The sequence below is a fragment of the Pelodiscus sinensis genome, chromosome 19 (assembly GCF_052426305.1).
Source record: "Pelodiscus sinensis isolate ZL-2025 chromosome 19, ASM5242630v1, whole genome shotgun sequence".
Taxonomy (NCBI): domain Eukaryota; kingdom Metazoa; phylum Chordata; order Testudines; family Trionychidae; genus Pelodiscus; species Pelodiscus sinensis.
In genome coordinates, this window is record NC_143070.1 from 19,376,069 (window position 1) to 19,397,743 (window position 21,675).

Sequence of the window (21,675 nt, forward strand, 5' to 3'; positions counted from 1 at the left end):
AGCTTTCTTGTGAACGAGAGCATCCACACTACCATGTAGAATAGTAATAGAGATGTAGCCGTGTTAGTCTGGTCTTGCTGAAACAAAAGACAGGACCATGCAGCACTTTAAAGACTAACAAGATGGTTTATTAGGTGATGAGCTTTCACCTAATAAACCTAAAGCTCATCACCTAATAAACCATCCTGTTAGTCTTTAAAGTGCTGCATAGTCCTGTCTTTTGTTTCACACTGCCATGGACGCTTTGGCACAAAACCACGTCTCTTGCACAAAAGCCCATGGCAGTGTGGACACGCTCTTGTGAAAGACCTTTTGCACAAGAACTCTTGAGCAAAACAGTTCTTGCGCAAGAAGCCTGCAGTGTAAATGTAGCCCCGGAGTGGGGACATCCTTGACATCCTAAGTGATGACAAGATAGGAATTAAGCCCCCAGGAATCTGTTAGCGGGTTTATTCCTTCACCTTCCTATTTCCCTGGCCCTTCCCATGTGCGCATAGAATAGCAATAGCTGAAGTTGAGAGATGCAAACACTTTGATGTTTATTGAGGTTAGCCTTCAGCAAACATAAATCCAGTTTCCTTTACTTTTTTCCCACCCACTTCCTGTTTTCCCCAATGTACAGATTACTATTCTCAGCTATACCTTAACCAATCATTCTACTGAAATTTAATTAATTTAACTAATGCAGTCAGTCCTAATATATTGTAACTAGCCAATGAGCCCATCATAAAAGGGGATTTTCCGGTCTCTTCTCCACATCCTATTCCCTTTCTATCTCGTCTTCTCTCCTGAGCCTCCAGTCTCTCGTTCTGTCTCTCTCTTTCTCCCCTCCTCCTACTGCCTCCCCCCCCTCAGCTCTCCTTCATCTCCTGCCTCTCTCTCCATCTCTCTTTCTCTTCTCCTCCTCCTCCTCCTGCATGAGGAGCAGTGGAACCTGGCTGCCTATGAGCTTCAGCTGCCCCCCCCCCCGCACCGTTTCCCTTCACCCCAGCACTGATCCTGCAGCCTCCCAGTTGTCTTCCACCTTCCCCTTCTCCTCCTTCCCCCGCCCTCCCCCCAGCCAGGGTCTGGTCACAGCCAGGGGGCAGGGCCTGGAGCTGCTGTCACACCGCACATCACCACTCTGCCCCCCTTCACCTCCCGCCGTGGTACTCGGCTGACTTCTGCACCATTCAGCTGGGCCACCACAGGGGAGCAAGCAAAGCAAATGGCCATTTGGGCTCCCCCGCGGCAGCCAGGCTGAGTGGCGCAGAAGTCAGTGGAACGCCACAGTGGAAGGTGTAGGGGGGCTGGGCTGCGCAGAAGTCAACCGAGTGCCACGGTGGGAGGCAACAGCGCCGCCCAGAGGGAACAGCCAGAATTTCAGCATTATAGTCACAGACATTGGGCTACTATATATATGATGATTATCTAATCATTTATATCTGACCACCTTAATTGATTTATACCCAACAAAATGGGTGGGATAAGGGAGGGAGTTTGCAGGTTTGCATATTGAGTTAGAAGCAAGGCCTAAGGCAGAGTAGAAGCTAAGCACACCCCCACCTCTCTCACACACTCTTCAGGAACATCTTTGCTATGAATTGAGTCTATAAAGGACAGAAGACCCATCCAAACAGAGAATGTAATCAGAGACTTAAGATAGCAGTTTATTCCATTTCTGCTACAAGTCTGCATCAGAAACACTGAAACTGGTGTGTGTAATTGTTTCCTTTAACATTTTTACTCTAAATCTTTTTTCTTTCTTTAATAAACCTTTAGAGCCTACAGGATTGGCACAACATACCCTTTTGGGTAAGATTTAAGATATAAATTGACCTGGGAATGGGGCTGGTCCTTTGTGGTAAGAAGAACCTGCTCGGATTTGGATGGGTTTTCATAACCTCTCATTTGTGTAAAGTGTGGTGCTAGTTATGGCACAGGAAAAGCTGGCATGTCTAAGGGAAGGTCTTGTGTGTCTATTTACTGGCCAGTGTGGCACATAGAAGTCCTCTTTGTGCCTTGGTGCCTTACAATGGAGGGCCCCCAGTCTTGGGCTGTAAGTAGCCCTGTCTCTAAGCAATTCACCTGATTTGATCCTCTAAGTGATGCTGCTAGAAACCCTGTTATATTATAATAAGGTCCTTCTCATCTTTGGGTTCTCTAATGTGACAATGTATGAGCACTGACTAAAGCTTTTTCTGCTCACACATCTGTCATTTTTCTCTCTTGACAAATGTTCAATGAGATATCAGCTCAAACTGAACCTTTGCTCAGTATGGGTATGTCTACACTACCACCCTAGTTTAAACTAGGGTGGTTAATGTAGTCATTCGAAGTTGCAAATGAAGCCTGGGATTTAAATATTCTGGGCTTCATTTGCATCTTGCCGGGCGCCGCCATTTTAAAATCCCCGTTAGTGCGGATTCCATGCTCGCGGCTACACGCGGCACGGAGTAGGTAGTTCAAATTAGAAAGCCTAATTCGAACTACCTACTCCGTGCCGCGTGTAGCCGCGGGCACAAAGTCCGCACTAACGGGGATTTAAAAATGGCGGCGCCTGGCAAGATGCAAATGAAGCCCGGGATATTTAAATCCCGGGCTTCATTTGCAACTTCGAATGACTACATTAACCACCCTAGTTCAAACTAGGGTGGTACTGTAGACATACCCAGTCAGAGCAGTTATAGGGGTTCAGTCTTGTGTGAACTGTCTGATGTGCAATAGGGTGTGAGCATTCACTGAAGCTTTTCTCACACTTAGGGCAATTATTCACAGTGTTCCATCTAATCTTTCCCACACATTTGCAGAATGAAATTGTTATGGGCACCAAAATGGAGGGAAAGCATGACACACCATATTGGTTCACAGAAGAAAATTCATGTGGTGGAGGCGGGCCCCGGGTGGTTGGATTATAGGAAGGGGGCGCAGGGCTGGGACAGAGTAGGAGAACAGGGATGTGAGGGTTCCAGATCGGACTGTGGGTTCTGGGGTACACCAAAGATGAAGGGTTTGAGGTGTATCCCATTAGGGAGAGAAGACTCCCACAAGCTCTCTCCCACAGCTCATGTGCTGCCCTGAAGGGCAGAGAGAGGCACCTCTTCCTGCCATAGTCAATTATCCCTCAGCCATGACAGATGTGGGCTGGGGCTCCCTGCCACAGCCCTAAGTACTTACATGGCATTTAATAGACTTCTGCACAGCCACAAGGCGAAGCAGCTTAAAGGGGACTTGGGTCATAAGGGTTCTCGCTTCTGTTGAGTCTTTGATATTCAATGATGTTTGGGTTCTGACTGAAGGTTTTACAAGTCAGAGCAGTTGAAGGTTTCTTTCTTGTGTGAATTTTCCTATGTCTAACAAGATCTGCACTGACAGCAGCTTTTGCCGCAGTCAAAGGGTGTCTCTCTTACATGTATTATCTGATGTTTACTAAGGCTTCAGCGCTGACTAAAACGTTTCCCATAGTCCAAATATTCAAATGGTTTCTCTCCTGTGTGGGCTCATAGGTACACTTTTCCCAAAGTCAGAGCAGTTGAAGGGTTTTTCTCCAGTATGGGTTCTCTGATGAATAATAAGATTTGAGCGCCGACTGAAGCTTCTCCCACAGTCAGAGCAGTCAAAGGGTTTCTCTCCAGTATGGGTTCTTTGATGAATAATAAGACTTGAGCGCCGACTGAAGCTTTTACCACAGTCAGAGCAGTTGAAGGGTTTCTCTCCAGTATGGATTCTCTGATGATTAATAAGACTTGAGTGCTGACTGAAACTTTTCCCACAGTTAGAACAGTCAAAGGGTTTCTCCCCTGTGTGAATTCTCTGATGTATAATCAGGCCTGAGCGACCACAGAAACTTTTCCCACACACAGAACAATCAAAGGGTTTTTCCCCTGTGTGGATTCTCTGATGTTGCATGAGGTTTGTATACTGACTGAAGCTTTTCCCACATGCAGAGCAGTTGAAGGGTTTCTCTCCTGTGTGAGTTCTCTGATGAATAACAACACTTGAGCGCAAACTGAAGCTTTCCCCACAGTCAGAGCAGATATAGGGTTTCTCTCCTGTGTGGATTCTCTGATGACTAACAAGACTTGACCTCCGACTGAAGCTTTTCCCACAGTCAGAGCAGTCAAAGGGTTTCTCCCCTGAGTGTGTTCTCCAATGGGTAACAAGGTGTGAGCTCACACGAAAGCTTTTACCACACTCAGAGCAGTTGAATGGTTTCTCTCCTGTGTGGATTCGCTGATGTACAATTAGGGCCTGTCTCCGTTGGAAGATTTTCCCACAGTCACTGCAAGTGTAGGGTGCCTCTTGAAGAAGCTGAATGATTTCTTTGTTTCTTTTTGCTCCTCTGCTCCTCTGACTGTATTTACACTGTCCCTGCACCGGATGGTTTCGTTGATGCCTTTCTGGGGCATACTGACTCTCATAGGTCTCTCCCTGCTCAGAACTCTGAGAAACATGCCCTTCAGATATTCTCAATAATATCCCTCGTGGAGCCATTTGCTCTGGTCCTTCCTGATGAAGACTCTCCTCGTTGTTCTCACTCACTGTCCTGTCACCTGCTGAGATAGAGAGAATCCAGACAGGAGTCATTCTCTATGCTGAGCTGAAAGGAAAACTCTGAAATGGGAACAGAAAAGGAAGGGACACACTCAAATAATGACTGGGAAGGGTGAATAATCATAAGCTCAGTTCATCCTCCTCCCTCACAACTCTTACCTACAGCACTGCATCCATCCCTCCTCCACATCTCTGACTGGAGTTGAAGACAAGTCAAAGATTCAGTTAGATTTAATGAAACTGCGTAAGTAACATCTGCTTTGAGAAGACAGAAATTGGTTTCTGAATCAGTTTAGCTGATTGCTCACCTGCATGGGTGTCACTGATGATCCCTCCTCCAAAGCCCTGTACATCTGATTTCCTCAGCTCCTCCGCTTGCTTCACCCAGGAGATCACATTAGCTTTGGAGACTGGAAATCCTGCTCGGAGAGCAATTAACCAAGTGCTGATCTCGTTCATTAAGGTATGTGCCATTAATATTTTCACAATATGAGTCACCCACCCAGAGAGGCTCCTTCCCCACCTGACAGAAACTGGGTTCTGGATGGCATAAGATCCCATGACACACCCACCTGCAGTAAAGGTGTATTCCCCCTGCCTCAGGAATGGCCCAGCTTATTCCTCAAGGGAGCAGAGCACTCTGCTGCACTCTCTAAGGTACAACTAAGTTTCTGTCATGGCCCATTCCTTCCCCCACATTCCAGGGCAGGACAAGAACACACTGCTCACAAGGGGAGCTCCAGTGAGGGCTGGCAGGTCTGACACCAAGGCCCACAGGCAGGGCTCAGACTGCAGCTGCCACATGGAAGGTCATTCAGACTTGGACAGAAAGGGCCCAGCAGAGCTCTAGCTCCCCAAGAGTCTGTGCACAAAGCTCCTGACTGGGGGGCTCGGCTCACCCTGCTCTTTGGTTCAGATGCTCTATTTGAACCAGAAGGAAGTTGTCTCAGCAGTGAGGTGAATCCTTGGCTGGCTGTTTCAGACTCTGCCTATACTCCAGACTCCTGACCCCAACTGCCTGGACTAGATGGGCCACTCCCACAGCTGACCATGGTGACCTTTAGCTGTTGCTGCATCTGATTTCCTCTCTGCTACCTCAGTTCTACTCTGACGGTGGCAACAGTAGCAGCCTCCTTGTGTGGTTTCCCAGCCAGGCCTCCCATTTGTTGCCCCTCTTGGCTGCACAGAATCTACAATTCATATTTTTCCATCTTGTGAGTGCATTCCTCACACTTTCAGCCAGACCCCTTCTTGGGCCATTGTTTACTGCTGCAAAGATCACTCTTTGATGTTATAGGATTAAAATATGTCCATGTACGTCATTGTGATACCACTATTACACAATTGCATTATGTGTCCTGTGTGGTGTCAATGAGAACGTTCTGATGTGGTGACTGTGATTATCTTATATTATATGTGCATCATTTTGTACCTTGAGTTATGAATATGGACCATATTCCTGTATGTCAAACATGGTTGCTGTTGTGTCTGAATGGTGACAGCCTGCCTATCTTACAGAAGCAATGCTCTGTTCGTGAGATGTTTCTAGCAGCCAACTCAAAGTGTGACTCTCTCTCATACACACAGGGTAATGTACACTACAGAGATGACTGAAGCTGCCGCTGTTGATCTTTCAGGGTTTGAAACAGTGAGTGGAATGAAGACATGCTAATTCGAACTGAAAGGGGGACTGCATTCAATGCTAGTAGTCCTGCTTCCACAAGGAGTAAGGGAAGTTGAAGGGAGACTTCTTGCAGTGTGGATAGCACCAAAAACCAAGTTAAGGTACTTTGACTTAAGCTTTGCAATTTACATAGCTGAAGTTGCATCTCTTAATTGATCTTAACCCATAGCATAGACACTCACACAGAGCAGGACTACTTGCAGTAAAGAGACAGTGGATGGAGTTTCTCTGTAACTTACCCAGCAACAGCCAGCATGGAGTCTTTATCCCTCTCTCCCTCACATACAATCTGAGTCACCCATGAAGATACCCACAGTGTCTCTCTCTCTCATACACACACATATATACACAGTCTCTGTTCACATACACAATGGTGACTTTTTAAAAATTTGTATTAAATCTAGATTTTTTTATTTCTACTGCTGGTGCACAACAGCAAGTGTCAGGGTACATAACATGTATCTCACACATAGATGAAAAAATAGAGGGAACCCTGTCATCCACATACCAGAGAGCAATCAAAGGCTAGTGAAACAACTCTACTTAGCTTCTTCCCTGTTCTAATCGCTGGACTATGGATGTATACTAATAGGAGCATTCTAACCAAGGAGAGATGACTGTCCAATCTTTCGGAAGCACCCAGACATTTAAACTAGTGGCTTATTTTGTCACCAATTCAAACCTGATCCAAGAATGTTGCAATGTGTGTCCATATTTGAGTGCACGAGAAGAGAAAGAAGTGAGAGTTATATTTGGGGAAAGCAAAGAAACCACTGGACATCAGATAGAATTGGCAAATGTGTAATCTTGGGGTAAAATCTGAGTTATTTATTGACCTGCGCATATGGCTGGTCCTTTGGAAACAGGAGACTCCTTTGGTTATTGAAACTGGTTTTAAATGACCACTCCTCATTAAGGCTAGTGACTGGGTACTGAAACAAGGACTGGAATACTTAAGGAAACTGCATTTCTGAGTCTGGTTAGCCAGTGAGATGAGACAGAAGTTTGCTTTTGTTGCTGATGGGGTATATCTTTATGGGAGAATATTTCTCAGCAATCTGTCTTGAATTTGTTATTCCCAGTTGCGACCACTGAGGCACAGTGACACCCTCCTACTAGCTGAGCAGCTCAGGCTGGCTTGCTGGTGTTGTAGGAATGCCCAGTAGGAGGAGGTTGGTTTTGGGGGGTAGGCTGGCTTGGCCAGGGTAGAGACATAATTCCCTCGGCTCAGTGATGGGGAGGAGCAAGGAAGGCGTGTGTCATGCTGTCCTACTGAGATTGCCCTGGGGACCAAGGTCAACAATAAGGCCCTGCAGCTGCACCTGCCCAGCACTCCTGCTGCCTAAGAGGTGGGCCAGGCTGCCTCTGACCTGCCCTGCCTGGCTGGCTGAGGAAGCTAGGAGGCCAGTTTTTATGTCCAGCAGCAAGAGTAGCTGAGTGCACATTGCCATGGCCTGGCTGCCTCACTGTCTAATCATGACATGGAGGTTGAAAGATACGTGGCTCCTGATCCTGAGAATCTCTGCTCTGCAGAGAATTCTGGGAGAAATGGGAAGAACTCTGGGTCATGGACGAACAGTGAGCCCATGTTGCATTTATCTACTGATGTATCGAGCAACTTTAGGGGATGTATTGTGGCTACTTCTTGCGAGCTTTGGAGAAGAGGAAGAGGAAAAAAAATCACCCATCTTCTAGACGAGGACAGTGCTGCTCTTATGGTTCTAGAGCAGACAAGATAAAGGGCAAGAGTTTTCTACACCAGACTTTTCTCTCTGGATTGACCAATCTCTGAGCAGCCCTGTGGGATGCAGACCTGGTGGTCGCCCTGGATGCCCAAAACCAGTTATAGCTTGTCACTCTGGCTACTCAGCATGGACTCTCTGGGCAAAGAAAGTCACAGCACTGTGAAGCACCAGTGTAAATACGCTCTCAGTGCTGTGAGCTACGCCTCTCCTGGGGGTGGTTTATCTAGAGCACTGGGAGCGTTCACCATTCTGCTTACAGAATAGCAGCAGCAGAGCAATCCAGCAAAGGAGGGGCTGCCCAGAAAAGCAGCTACTGCAGCAGCAGCCCACCCAGGGTTCCAGGGCTGCCCTCGGCAATGGCTGCTCCTGCCAGCATGAGACCACAGTAGCAACTAACCCAGTAACCCCAAGGGTTTCCGTCGCTGCCCCACAGAGCAGTGGGGATGTCAGCAGTAGCTTGCCATGAACTCACCAGAGGGTCCTGTGCTCCCTGCATTCACCAACCCCCTCTAGCGACCCACACAGCAGAACCACCATTCCACTGGTAGGCCAGAGGAACTTCTAAGGAAATGTCTGAGGAACAAATGGGCAGTGGCAGAATGGAGAAGGGCCACTTTCATAGTCTTTACTATTTTAGTCTTTGAGATTTTAAGTATGCCTTCACTGCCTCCCATATTTCTGATACCTCCAGTAGCTTGCTGTCCTCCCTCTGAGAAGTCACCTCTGAAATCTCTGAGAGAGGCAGAGATCTCCTCAGCTCCTGAAAGCTGGTCTCTGCAACCAGATCTGCCTGATGGCCCAAGGGCAGAGATCTCCTGTGAACTCCTCTTGCACAGACCTATCTTGTGGCACAGGGGGTGGAGGTTCTTTGAGTGCCACAGAGGCTGGCTTTGGCTGGTGTCTCTAATGTCAGTGACCTTTTGGATTATGGTTGGCAGAATTGGGTGGATCCCAGTGTGCTTGCCCCGTATATAGCACCGTTGTCACAACATGTCCTCTAGGAGGTAAAGGCTGCCCTGCCCCTACGGCTGTTCTCAGTCAAGGACTTCCCCACCTGCCCCTATCACTTAGGTCGCTGGTGACTGATGTCAGGCCTTTGCCACAGTAGCTCCCACACATCACTCTGATCTTCCCATTTCAGCTGAGTCATTGAGAGTCTCTGTTCAATCCCCAGAGAAGCTCCGCACACTCACATTGCCCCTAGTCATTCCCTTGGACACGTGTCCTGCCCACACACGCACTGGCTGGACATGCTGCCTCCTCTTCAGGATGAGGTGCTCTGGTGGGCCAGCCTGTGTTCCACCTTCACTCCCCAGCCCAGCAGGAATTACAGTTGGCTGGGCTCTGTCATGGAGCACGGGCGTGTTGCTGACTCCATTTTCATCCTTCCCTGGCACTTGTTAGTTCTGGGCCAGAGGGAGACCCAGGGCTCAGGTCTGTCTGTATCTAGAGTATGCCAGGGTTATAGCCCCTTTTCTTTCTCCTTCAGTACCTCTTGAGACTCTTGCTGCACTTTTGCCTTCACATTTGTATCAATTTACTGCCCACATATGGCTCCACAAATCTTCAAGCCTCCTCATCAGCGTCCCTTTCATTCTGGTAAAGAAGGCCACATATTACTGCAGGCCGAGAACATGGCAGAGGATGTATTCTGGAACCTGGGTCAGTAATATTGCATCTTGAGTCAGATGTTATTCCAAACCATCCTGTTCAGTGTCTAGTTATCAAAACTCAGTCCTGAGAATGCAACATTGGATAACTGAAAACAACTTTATGGGAAAAACCTGTTCACTGGACATATGGGACATGAATGTCTGCATGGTAAAGCAAAATGGCCTGGAAACAGCATTTAGCCCAGTGCATATTTTCAGTTCATGCTTTTCCAAAATTATATGTAAACCCTGTCCAGGAAAGTCACAAAAAGGAGGGGAAAGAAGGCCTTGCTAGAGCCTTCTGCATAACAGTATTAACCAACATCTGGGAACCAGAACAGGCCTGGCCATAGCAGTGTGGAGGCAGGAAAAAGGGAATAAGAGGATTCATATGCAGCCATCTTAGTCTTGTTAGCAAAAGTCAGGCTAATTCTGACTCTTGACAACATGAGAGCTGTAATAAGACGCTGCCTTCGCCTCTCGCCTTGCTTTCGGAGATACGGATGGAATGCTGACTCCAGCAAGTAACCTTGAGATAAGGTAGCATCTGAAGGGAATTGTGTGGGCAGGGAGATGACTGTTAGCTGTTGGTACATGTAATGGGAAAGTATATAAGCCACTTCATAACTGTTTGTATTGGAAGATCTGCCTGGGGGAAGTCTCCCCCCCCACTCCGTCCGAATCCGGCTTCCCTTGCAATATTGCTTGAATAAACTGCCTCTGGTTACCTGTTGCTTAAAAACACAGAATGAAGGTTTGTTTTCTTCCACAGCAGAATGGACGCACACTAGGTACCAGCTAACCACGTCAGCATGGGGAAAGAGGATATAAAATACACTGATTGCTGTAGTAACTGCAGACACACTCCTAGGAGATGACAGAGGAACACACTGATTCTTGTGTAAATCAGGGGGATGGATAATGGATATAAATGGTTAGTTCAAACGAGCAGCCATAACAATGCTCTGTGGCACCAGCAGAAATTCATACAGCACTGCAGCCACTATGGGAAGCAAAGATTAGCAGACATAGCAGCACCTGGGAGCTCTGATGTAAATTTGGATCCCATTGTGCTATTGGAGTGCTTATACAGAGCTGAGTATCTCCCTATTTAATGTATTTATCCTTCCCCAGCCCTGTAAAACAGGACATACTATAATAGGTACCGCAGAGACAGGGAACAGGACACAGTTTAAGTGACTTGACCAAGACTACACAGGAAGTCTGCAGCAGTGCAGGAGTCTGAAGCTAGACATTCACAGAGGAAGAAAAAGTCCATGACCAAAGATATTTCATCCTAAAAAGACAAGACAGATGAAGTGGTTATCTCTATTGCACTGAGACAAACGAGCCCCAGAGAGAAAAAAGACAAAATTTTCAAAGGGAAACCTGAACTTTTGTCTACAATGCAAGAAGACCTCTGCCCATGTTTATCTACTTCAGAGCTACTCCCACAGAATGCTTGCAGAATGTGAACTACTTCATCCATCCTTCCTCAGCCCTGGCATGTCACAGAGATCATCCACTGGCAAGAAATGACTCCAGGAACTGCACCCTCTGTCCAGAGGTTCAGCATGCTAGCACGAGGGGTACACTGCAGGCACTAACAACAGCCGGATCCAGCTCCAGAACTCTGGTACCTGCCATTTCTGCCTGGGCCCTTCCACTGACACTTCCAGCCAAGGCACAACAGGGGCAATATGGTGGGGAAGCACATTGAGACCTTGGCTGTGGGAAGAGCAGCACCATTGCAAGAGCAGGTCCCTGAACCTGCTTTCCTTAGGAGGGAGCATGGAGAGGAGAGGAAAGTCTCTCGCACACAGGCCAGGATTATTGGGGTTGATACTCCTGACATGGGGGGGGGGAGGGGGGGACACTGAGGGACCCAGAACCAAACCCAGCCCAGCTGCTCCAGAGCCCTCCCCGCTCACTCCCCTGCCAGCTTCCAAGGAGACAGGAATCCTTACCCAGCCAGCTCACAGCCTCATAATTCTCCTGCATCACATCCCAGTAGAGGGCTCTCTGACCCAGGTCCAGCAGGGCCCATTCCTCCTCAGAGAAATACACAGCCACCTCCTCGAAGCTCACCGGCTCTGCCACAGCCATTTCCTTTCCCTGGCTCTGCAGGCCAGGGGCTGAGCTGGAGCAAGGCATGGGTGTTCTGCAACCTGTCAGAGGGAGAAGGATAATTGGAGACATTTCAGAAGGGACTTTAATCCTTTCCATGCTCCCATTCTCCCCAGACTCTTTCCCTGACACACATGCTAAACTCTGCCATTTTGGGCAAATCTGAGGCTACGTCTACACTGGCACCCTTTTCCGGAAATGCTTAAAACGGAACAGTTTTCCGTTATAAGTATTTCTGGAAAAAGCACGTCTACATTGGCAGGATGCTTTTCTGGAAAAGCACTTTTTCCGGAAAAGCGTCCGTGGCCAATCTAGACGTGCTTTTCCGCAAAAAAGCCCCGATCGTCATTTTTGCTATCTACACTGGCCCTTTTCCGGAACAGTTTTCTGGAAAAAGGACTTTTGCCCGAACGGGAGCAGCATAGTATTTCTGGAAAAGCAGCTGATTTCTTACAGTAGAACGTCAGTGATTTTCCGGAAATTCAAGGGGCCAGTGTAGACAGTTGGCAAGTTATTCCGGAAAAGCGGCTGATTTTCTGGAATAAGTGACCAGTGTAGACACAGCCTTAGAGTTTAGATATTCCATAAACAACACACACGTCAGATCCCAAATCCATACTCATTTATCTCAATATATGGCATGAGTTTCTATATTCCTGCATCTGCAACAATAGGATTTGGTTCTGAGCACCCAATGTTTCCAATAAAGAAGCCACATATTCACCTGTCTGAACATAGAGTGGAGTGTCTAAATTTAGGCTCCTTCAGTTAAAACCCTTAGTCTTCATTCATTTAATTACAACATAGACCTAGACTCTCTCATCAGGACTAAACTGACAGACTTAATAAACCCTCTACAAGAAGAGAGATTTAATGAAGTCATGGGGACCACTAAGATGACTGAAGTTAAAAGACCTGCTGAGTCTTTACAGAGTGAGGTCCTAAGTTTTTGGATTCTCAGGATTAGGCAGGATCATTATTTCACATATTCTGATCTCATCTGTGTCACAATCTGTATTTAATCTTGTTAGCCCAGGACAAACCTTTATTTCCCCCAAAGCATATTTTCTAGAAAGTCATCAAGTATTGCTCAAAGACATCAAGAGATGGAGAATCCACCATTTCTTTATCATTTGATTCAGCAGCTAGTCATCTTCTCTATCAAACATCTGTGCTTCCTTCAAAGTCTGAAACTGTCTGGCTTCAACTTTCAGTTATTTTTTTCATACAGAGACATTTTGTAGTAGTGATTAATGGCTCAATGTCAGATTGACGGTCAGTTTCTAGCGGAGTGCTTCAAGAATTAGTTTTTGGACCAGTTTTGTTCAACATCTCTATTTATGACTTGGATGAGGGGATGGATTTCACCCTCAGCAAGTTTGCGGGTGATACTAAGCTAGGAGGAAAGGTAGATAACCTTTGAGGGCAGGGATAGGGTCCAGAGTGACCTCGACAGATTAGAGGATTGGGCCACAAGAAATCTGATGAGGTTCAACAAGGACAAGTGTAGAGTCCTGCACTTGGGATGGAAGAATCCTCCCTCACTCTTCTCTTCTGCTGACTAAATAGACCCAAATCCCTCACCCTATCCTCATAGGTCATATGCTCCAGCCCCCTAATCATTCTGGTCGCCCTCTGCTGGACCCTCTCCAATGCGACCACATCCTTTTTGTAGTGGGGGGCACAGAACTGGACACAATACTCCAGATGCAGCCACACCACAGCCAAATAAAGGGGAATAATCACATCTCTAGATCTGCTGGCAATGTTCCTCTTAATGCAATCTAATATGCCATTAGCCTTTTTGACTGTAAGGGCACACTGTTGATTCATATCCAGCTTCTCGTCCACTGTAATCCCCAGGTCCTTTTCTGAAGAACTACTACTTGGCCAGTCGGTCCCCAGCCTGTAACAATGCTTGGGATTCTTCCATCCCACGTGCAGGACTCCGCACTTGTCCTTGTTGAACCTCATCAGATTTCTTGTGGCCCAATCCTCCAATTTGTCTAAGTCTCTCTGGACCGTTTCCCTACCCTCCAGCGTATCTACCTCTCCCCCTAACTTAGTGGCATCCACAAACTTGCTGAGGGTGCAATCCATCCCCTCACCCAGGTCATTAATAAAGATTTTGAACAAAACTGATCCCAGAACTGAACCTTGGAGCACTCCATTAGAAACCAACCGCCATCCTGACATCGAGCCGTTGATCACTACTTGCTGGGCCCGGCCTTCTAGCCATCTTTCTATCCATCTTACCGTCCATTTATCCAATCCACATTCCCTTAACTTCCATGACAGCATTCCCGTCATGCAAATCATCCCACCAAATCTCTGTTATCCTAATTAAATCGTATTTCTTGGACTGGGCCAGGGCCGCCAATTCTTCCTGTTTGTTACCCAGGCTTCTTGCATTTTAGGAAAAAGTATTTCACTAGGAGGGTGGTGAAGTACTGGAATGGGTTACCTAAGGAGGTGGTAGAATCTCCATCCCTAGGGGTTTGTATGTTTTGGCTTGACAAAGCCCTGGTTGGGTTGATTTGGTTGGGATTGGACCTGCTTTGGGCAGGGGCCTGGACTTGGTGACCTCCTGAGGTCTCTTCCAGCCTTATGATTCTATGATTTTTCACTGGACTGAAGAGCCCTTGGAGATCCAGCAGTTTCTCTCCATGAACAGACTGATACACTGCAAGTCAGCTCTCTGCCTATTTTTTTAAACAGTATATTTAAACTGAACACAGTGACCATTGAAAGCTCTCAGATTTAAGGTTCTATAATTTGTAAGATTTAATTTCACAACTTTAGCTTCATACTATGGAGACAAATCCTTGATAAGGGAATGGAATAATGGTAGTAGGGTAAAAACCTGTTAATTCCTTTAGTTTCAAATGTTTTAATCATGGGCATCTGGTGGCTTAGGTGGGTAAGGGCCAACCTGGCCCTGCCCACACTCTACCCCCGAATGCCTACTGTAGGTATTTTGGGAGTGGAGTGTTGCTCCCCTCACTGCTCCAGGGCCAGGAAGGCTGGGAGCATATGGTGCATCAATCTTACTCCCATAGTGCCAAGCTCTGTGCATCCTTTTCCTGAGGATAAGCAGGACCCTGCCACATGCTGCTGATAGATTCCCTGCCTCTGTCATGCATGGGCCAGCTGGGTGACCCCGTGACAGGAACAAGCACCCAGCCAGAGCTCAGCTCACACAGCACGCAGTTGTAGTTTGCAGCCGCTGCCTGCCTGGGCAGGATAACCCACACTGGAACTACAGCCCCCAGGATGCAAAGGGGGAATTCTGGTTAACTCTGACAAGCTGGTTGGTTTGCAGGCTAAAGGTGCCAGGAGTGGGTCAGATAGGTAACCCTGGAGCAGGGCTTGCTTTCCTGGGCTAGATCTGCGAGCTCTAAGTAGGGGACTTGCAGAGAAAAAATCTTGGGCAGAGCTGTCTAGGAGCTGGTGCAGCGCTGGTGTGGGCATGGCCAGCAGGAGCCGCTGGAAGCAGTCTCCACCGTAATCTTCCCAGGTGGCTCTTGTCTATTGGGTTGATTTAGTTGGGATTGGTCCTGCCTAGAACAGGGGGCTGGACTTGATGACCTTCTGAGGTCTCTTCCAGTTCTATGATTCTATGATTGTTAATGGCGCTTCAGCTTCAGAGAGGCTGTGCTGGTGGCCCAGTGCGACTTAGGAGGCAAGCCCAGGAAAGATACACACTTGCATGCCTTCCTGCTCAGGCCTTGTCCCCTTGCCCTCCTCTCTCCCTGTGCATGCACACCCACCTGTACTCCTCCCATTGCCATGTTGGGGTTGGCGTGTGTGCGCGGCACGCTGCCTCGCCTCCCTGTGGTGGGGGTGGGACCTCAACAGAAGTGGAGGGGCCTCCCTTCCTCAACCCTACCTTCAGCGACCACACCTGGTTTTAACTGCTTTTCCACAACATCTACACATATGGGGGACTGCAGACATTCAGACACAAATACCTTTGATAGCAAAGTAATATTATTAGACCCAAAAACAAGTATCAGAGCTTTCCTGCTATTAATAACAATGTTTAACTTCACATCTGAGTCAATCGTAAAATATTGAATTTTAAATTAACTCCAATTCAGCTCTCTCCTTCAGTAATAGGGTGATACAATTCTTTTGTGGAAGGATGGCTACTTTTAAATCCATTATTAAGTGTCCAGGGAGTGACACACATTAGGGAATGTTTTAACTTCCTTGGACATTCAATAATAGATTTAAAAGTAGCCATCCTTCTACAACCCCCATGTGGGACACATTTGCAAACTCCTTTGAAGCTTTATGCAGACACGGAAACAGATCAAGGGTTCTTTTACACCCTAAAACCATGTCTGGCCATTCCAGTGTTTGACGAGGCTGTATCTAAAATATTTCACTGAACCTAGTCCCATTTAACAGGAGAGTCCATCTTATCAAGCCTCTTATCCTGCCTTGTCCAGACCCCGAGGGACACTGTGCCATTCAGAGCACAACACTAAGAAGCAGGCCCCTGCACAGACTCATCCCCACCCCTAGATTTGCCAGACCAGTCACCTGGGGGCAGGAGGAGCAGGAAAAGCAGCACATGGGCTGAGATGCCTCAGTTTGCAGGAGGCTGCTCAGGCCCTGCACTGCAACAGATGGTGCCACTGCCCGGCCCAGCCCTTTGCCCAGGGCTTGCTTCTCATCTGTAGGCTGCGGGCAGAGCCTAGTGCTGCCCACAGCTGGCTCCAACCCCTGGCCAGGCACAACAGTGCACTGGGGATGGGCTCTCCGTGCCGCTGCACACAATCCATGGGGAGCAGCAGTGGCTCAGCCCGACTCCCAATGCTGCATGGAGGGAGCAGCAGTGTATGACAGAGAAATCCAATCCCGAATCTGGAGCAGCCTGAGCAACTTCCCCTCCTAAAGCAACAGAAGAGTCTGGGAGCCCAGCCACACGGACCAACAGAAGAGACTTCCCAGGGCACAGTTCAGGCCCTGCTGAGGCAGGTTTACAGGTCCCAGTCTGGGGCAGTCTGGGGCAGTGGGAGGAACAGCAGCCTCTTCCCTCCCTCTACAGAGCAGGGCTACTACTCAGTGCCTAGCCCAATGCTCAGAGCAGCAGCCACAGCAATCTGCTTCCAGTGCTGCTAAGAATGTAAACAAGTAGTCAGTCACCTGTCCCCCTCTCCGCTGCTGCCTCTATCAGAGGCTCTTTGCAGGAGAGTCCAAGCTCCCAGACAGAGGCTGCTTTGCTGCAGAAGTTCCTGTTAGCGGGGGGTCCGATCTCCCTGCAGCAGCCTCTGTGGTGAGCTTGGACTCCTGAAGACAGAGGCTGATGCCACCCTGCGCTGCTTCCTCTGTATCAGAGACAGCAGCACGGGGAGCTCCTGCCCCCCAGGGTTCCTCCCAGCATTGAATCCTGCTCCCCTCCTTTGCTGACTCTGATAGAGGGAGGAAGCAAGGGGGGGAAAGTGACTACCCAAGCGGCTTTTGCTTATCAGATAGTCAACTAGTCACTTACAACCCTAGTCACAACCCCCTCCTATACTCTGCACCCCTCCCCTCCTCCACATCAGAATCCTCCCCTGAATCATCCCCAAACCCATTGCTCGGCCTCACACCTCTCCTGTGCCCCACTCCCCTGCTCCAGGTCCTTCATTAGGAAGGCAGGATAAGGGATGCCTGAAGGTATGAAGGTAGGGTGGGTTCTGGAGTGGACTGGGGAATATGGCATCTGCTGGGGAAGCACAGGGTGGTGGGCTTGAGTCCTGCCCACCATGAGAGGGCCAGATGGCCAACACAGGTGGGTTCTGGAGTGGCTTTGGGGAGTCAGCATCTGGAGCACAGGGTGGTGGCTCAAATCCCGCCCACCCTGGGAGCATCCAGACAGCCAACACAGGCTGTCCCAGGGATGGAGCTGGCTCCCACATTAGGAAAGCAGGATAAGTGACCTGCTGAAAGTAGGGAGGTGTCATGGGATCTACAGTGAACTCAGCGAGATGGCACCAGCCTCACTTGCACACCCCTGTCCCCCACTCCAGGTCACAGCTCCGCCCCCCCCCCCCCCCAGCACTCCCTCCCAGCCCCGACCCCCAGCGACAACCGGGAAGAGAACAAGGGCGGCTGACCAAACACTTGGGCTATGTCTACGCTTGAGGCTTCTTGCGCGAGTAATATGCAAATGAGGCTAAACATGGAATATCGCTGAGCCTCATTTGCATACTTAATGAGCCACCATTTTTTTTCATAAGAGGCTCTCATGCAAGAAGGAGCGGCTACACGGCCCCTTCTTGTGTGAGAAAACCCCTCTTGCGCAACGCTGTTCTTCCTCTCAAGTCATAGGCATAGCGGCGTTGCACAAGAGGGTTTTTCTGGCGCAGGAAGGGGCAGTGTAGCGCAAGAGCCTCTTATGAAAAAAATGGTGGCTCATTAGGGATGCAAATGAGGCTGGGCGATATTCCACTTTTAGCCTCATTTGCATATTACTCGGGCAAGTAGCCGAGAGTGTAAACATAGCCCCGGTGGCCTCCCTCAGCCACCAGCCTGGGGTCGGTGTCACGTGATCTCTGACTCACTCACTCACACTCCGCAAGTGATTTGAGTCCCAGGCCAAAACCTCCCCGCTCACGCTCAGGGCCCCGCCCCCATGTAAGACGTCACTTGCCCCGCCCTCGCCGAGGCGCCCCAGCGCTCCCGTCCCTTTTCGCCTCACCTCCGCTCTTCCGAGTCTTCCTTCCTTCCTGCTTCCGCATGACGCAGCCCGGAAGCGGAAGCAGCGCGAGTAACGCCACAAACAGCTCCCTCAGAATTCGACCCTTAGGACGCGAATCGCATGAGCGGTGACCGCGGCGTGAGCCGCAGAGGCCAATCGCAGCGGCAGGGAGCGCGTGAGAACCCGGCAGGAGCGGTGCGGAGCGGAATGGGGGGGTCAGTCAGACAGACTGCGCATGCGCAGCGGGTCAGTGACTCCGGTCTCAGGCCAGCGCCAGAGCTTAGCTCAGACCGGGAGCTGCCTGGCCCAGCCCCCACCCAGCGAGGTTCGGCTCCCAAGGCCGGGGGTTGTTGTCGCCCGGCGGAGCGGGCGGTGCGAGTCGGTGCCGGGCGGCAGCCGGTGGCTTGTTCTCTCCCCTCCCCCCCCGGGCCCTTTGTATCCTCCCCCGGCCCTGCCCCTTCATTTCCCACAGCCCCCCCCCCCGCCCATCTCCCCCTGCGCTGCCCCAGGGGGATGCGATGCCAGGAGAGGGGAGGTCAATGTGGGGGGGTCCCGTCTCCTCGATTGCCTCTGCGCTCACTTGAATCCAGTAATTATACCAGGTGTCCAGTATTTAACACAGGGAAATACGGACCCTAGCCCTGGTGACTTCCGCATCACATGCCCACTTGGGCAGATTTGGCTTCCTGAATGTTCACTTCAGGCCAGATTTTTAAATGTGAAAGCACCTAGACATGAGTGTCCCACAGTCTAGGTGGGGGAAGGCAAGATCCCGCTCACACTCCACCCCCAGAATGCCTGCTGTAGGCATTCTGGGGGCAAGTGTTGCTGCCCCTAGTACTTACTCTCCTTGGTGCTCCAGGGACTCAAGAGGCTGGAGCAATGCGGCTTCCTCCCTTCATAGTGCTACAGGGACTGGGGAGGCCGGAGCCACACAGCCTCCTCCTCCCCAGTGTGCCAGGGTCGGGGAAGCCACACAGCCTCCTCCTCCCCAGTGTGCCAGGGTCGGGGAAGCCACACAGCCTCCTCCTCCCCAGTGTGCCAGGGTCGGGGAAGCCACACAGCCTCCTCCTCCCCAGTGTGCCAGGGTCGGGGAAGCCACACAGCCTCCTCCTCCCCAGTGTGCCAGGGTCGGGGAAGCCACACAGCCTCCTCCTCCCCAGTGTGCCAGGGTCGGGGAAGCCACACAGCCTCCTCCTCCCCAGTGTGCCAGGGTCGGGGAAGCCACACAGCCTCCTCCTCCCCAGTGTGCCAGGGTCGGGGAAGCCACACAGCCTCCTCCTCCCCAGTGTGCCAGGGTCGGGGAAGCTAGGGTACATGCGGGCTGTGTCTAGACTGGCAAGTTTTTCCGCAAAAGCAAATGCTTTTGCAGAAAAACTTGCCAGCTGTCTACACTGGCCGCTTGAATTTCCACAAGAACACTGACTTCCTACTGTCTGAAATCAGTGCTTCTTGTGGAAATACTATGCTGCTCCCGTTTGGGCAAAAGTCCCTTTTGGGGCCAGTTCAGTGTAGACAGTTCAGATTTATTTTGCGCAGAAAAGCCCCGATCGCGAAAATGGCGATCGGGGCTTTTTTGTGCAAAAGCACATCTAGATTGGCATGGACGCTTTTCCGCAAAAAGTGCTTTTGCGGAAAAGTGTCCGTGCCAATCTAGACGCTCTTTTCCACAAATGCTTTTAACGGAAAACTTTTCCGTTAAAAGCATTTGCAGAAAATCATGCCAGTCTAGATGTAGCCACAGGCTTCCATCTCTTCCTCTCCCTGGCTATGTCTACACTGGCGGGTTATTGTGCAAGAAGAGCCGTTCTTCCACAGAGCATCCACACTGCCCATTTGTTCTTGCGCAAGAAGATTTACAGTAAAACGTGGTAAGAGAGGGCTTCTTGTGCAAGAGCTACGCTCTTTTCTAACAGGCGTACGTCCTCTTGCACAAGAGACATAGCCCCTGTGTTGGGGAGAGCATGCACATGCTCAGTGTGCTGCTCCCCTTCCTCCTCTTCCTAGCTATGTCTACACGGGCGGCTTCTTGCACAAGAACTCTTGCAAGAACTCTTGCACAAGATCATGTCCACACTGCCATAAGCGAGATGTGCTTTTGCGCAAGAGCATTCATGGCAGCGTGGACGCTCTCTTGCGCCAGGAAGCTCTGATGGCCATTTTAGCCATAGGGCTTTCTTGCACACGAAACCCCTGCTGCACGTCCACACTGCCCTCTTGCACAGGAGCTCTTGCACAAGACAGCTTACACCTGTTAGAAAAGAGCGTAGCTCAGAACCAAATCCCATTGTTGCAGATGCAGTAATGCTGTAACCGAAGCCAAGTATTGAGTTAAATGAATGTGGATTTGGGATCTAACTTTGTGTGTATTGTTTATGGAATATCTAAATTGAAGGATTTGCCCAAAGTGGCAGAGTCTAGCATGTACGTCACAGGGACAGAGTGGGAGGACAATGGGGGTGAGGAAAGGATTAAAGTCCCTTTTGAAATGTCTCCAATTGCCTTTCTCCCCGACAGGCTTTAGAACATCCATGTCTGTCTCCAGCTCAGCTCATGGCCTGCAGAGCCAGGGAAAGGAAATGGCTGTGGTCGAGCCAGTGACCTTTGTGGAGGTGGCTGTATATTTCTCAGAGGAAGAATGGGCCCTATAGCCAGTCTAGAACTCCCCCACTGGAACTTGAGACCATTGCTCCTCGTTCTGCCATCTGTCACTATTGAATACAGCCTCTGTCCAACCTCCTCAGAACTCCCCTTCAGGAAGTTGAAGGCTGCTATCAACCTCCGTCTCCTTCTTCTCTTCTGTAGACTAAATAAGCCCAAATCTCCCTCTCTCTTGTAGCCTGGGAAAGAGTTTTGTGAAATTTGGTTGGGTAAGGCTTGCCAATCTGATCAGAAAAGATCTAAGTTCGTTCTCTATTCCAGATTACAATTCTGTGGAATCACAAGGCTCCCCCTCTTGAGGCTCAACAGGCCCTTGAGACAACACCACTACCTTAACTCAGAGAATGAAATGGAAAACAGTTTTATTGCTAATGGAATAATGATTATGATTACCTCAGTAAAAACTACAGTAAGAACACAAATCACTTGAATTCCTTCCCAAGATGTCATTAACACAATTAATTTAAAATGTATCTAAGTATACAAATAATAATAATAATAATAGTAATAATAATAATAATTCCTACACTCTCAAAGATCCCAAGATTGAATAGAGAAGGGTAGCTTCCCTTCCCCTAGAAG

The 21,675-nt window shown here is 49.3% G+C and overlaps 3 protein-coding genes across 3 annotated transcripts in view; all 3 read right to left on the reverse strand.

Annotated features, from left to right (window-relative positions):
- LOC142821583 (butyrophilin subfamily 1 member A1-like) overlaps window positions 1–21,675 on the reverse strand; it is a 130,012-nt gene that overhangs the window by 47,976 nt on the left and 60,361 nt on the right. The window lies entirely within an intron of this gene.
- Window positions 2,583–11,568, reverse strand: LOC149522247 (uncharacterized). Its single transcript, XM_075913679.2, has 2 exons — window positions 4,842–11,568; window positions 2,583–4,593 (listed from the first exon to the last, which is right to left on the reverse strand). The coding sequence occupies exon 2, from the start codon at window positions 4,564–4,566 to the stop codon at window positions 3,454–3,456; it is 1,113 nt and encodes a 370-aa protein (XP_075769794.2). The 5' UTR covers window positions 4,567–4,593; window positions 4,842–11,568; the 3' UTR covers window positions 2,583–3,453.
- LOC142823145 (KRAB domain-containing protein 1-like) lies at window positions 4,842–18,564 on the reverse strand. Its single transcript, XM_089771198.1, has 3 exons — window positions 18,433–18,564; window positions 11,582–11,782; window positions 4,842–10,911 (listed from the first exon to the last, which is right to left on the reverse strand). The coding sequence occupies exons 1-3, from the start codon at window positions 18,470–18,472 to the stop codon at window positions 10,907–10,909; spliced, it is 246 nt and encodes an 81-aa protein (XP_089627324.1). The 5' UTR covers window positions 18,473–18,564; the 3' UTR covers window positions 4,842–10,906.

Coding starts and splice junctions, on each gene's coding strand:
- LOC142823145 (XM_089771198.1), bottom strand. CDS start 18,472: ATGCGGAAGCAGGAAGGAAGGAAGACTCGGAAGAGCGGAG. Junction 11,783..18,432: donor GAAGACTCGGAAGAGCGGAG/GTGAGGCGAAAA, acceptor TCCCTCTGACAG/GTTGCAGAACACCCATGCCT.
- LOC149522247 (XM_075913679.2), bottom strand. CDS start 4,566: ATGACTCCTGTCTGGATTCTCTCTATCTCAGCAGGTGACAGGACAGTG.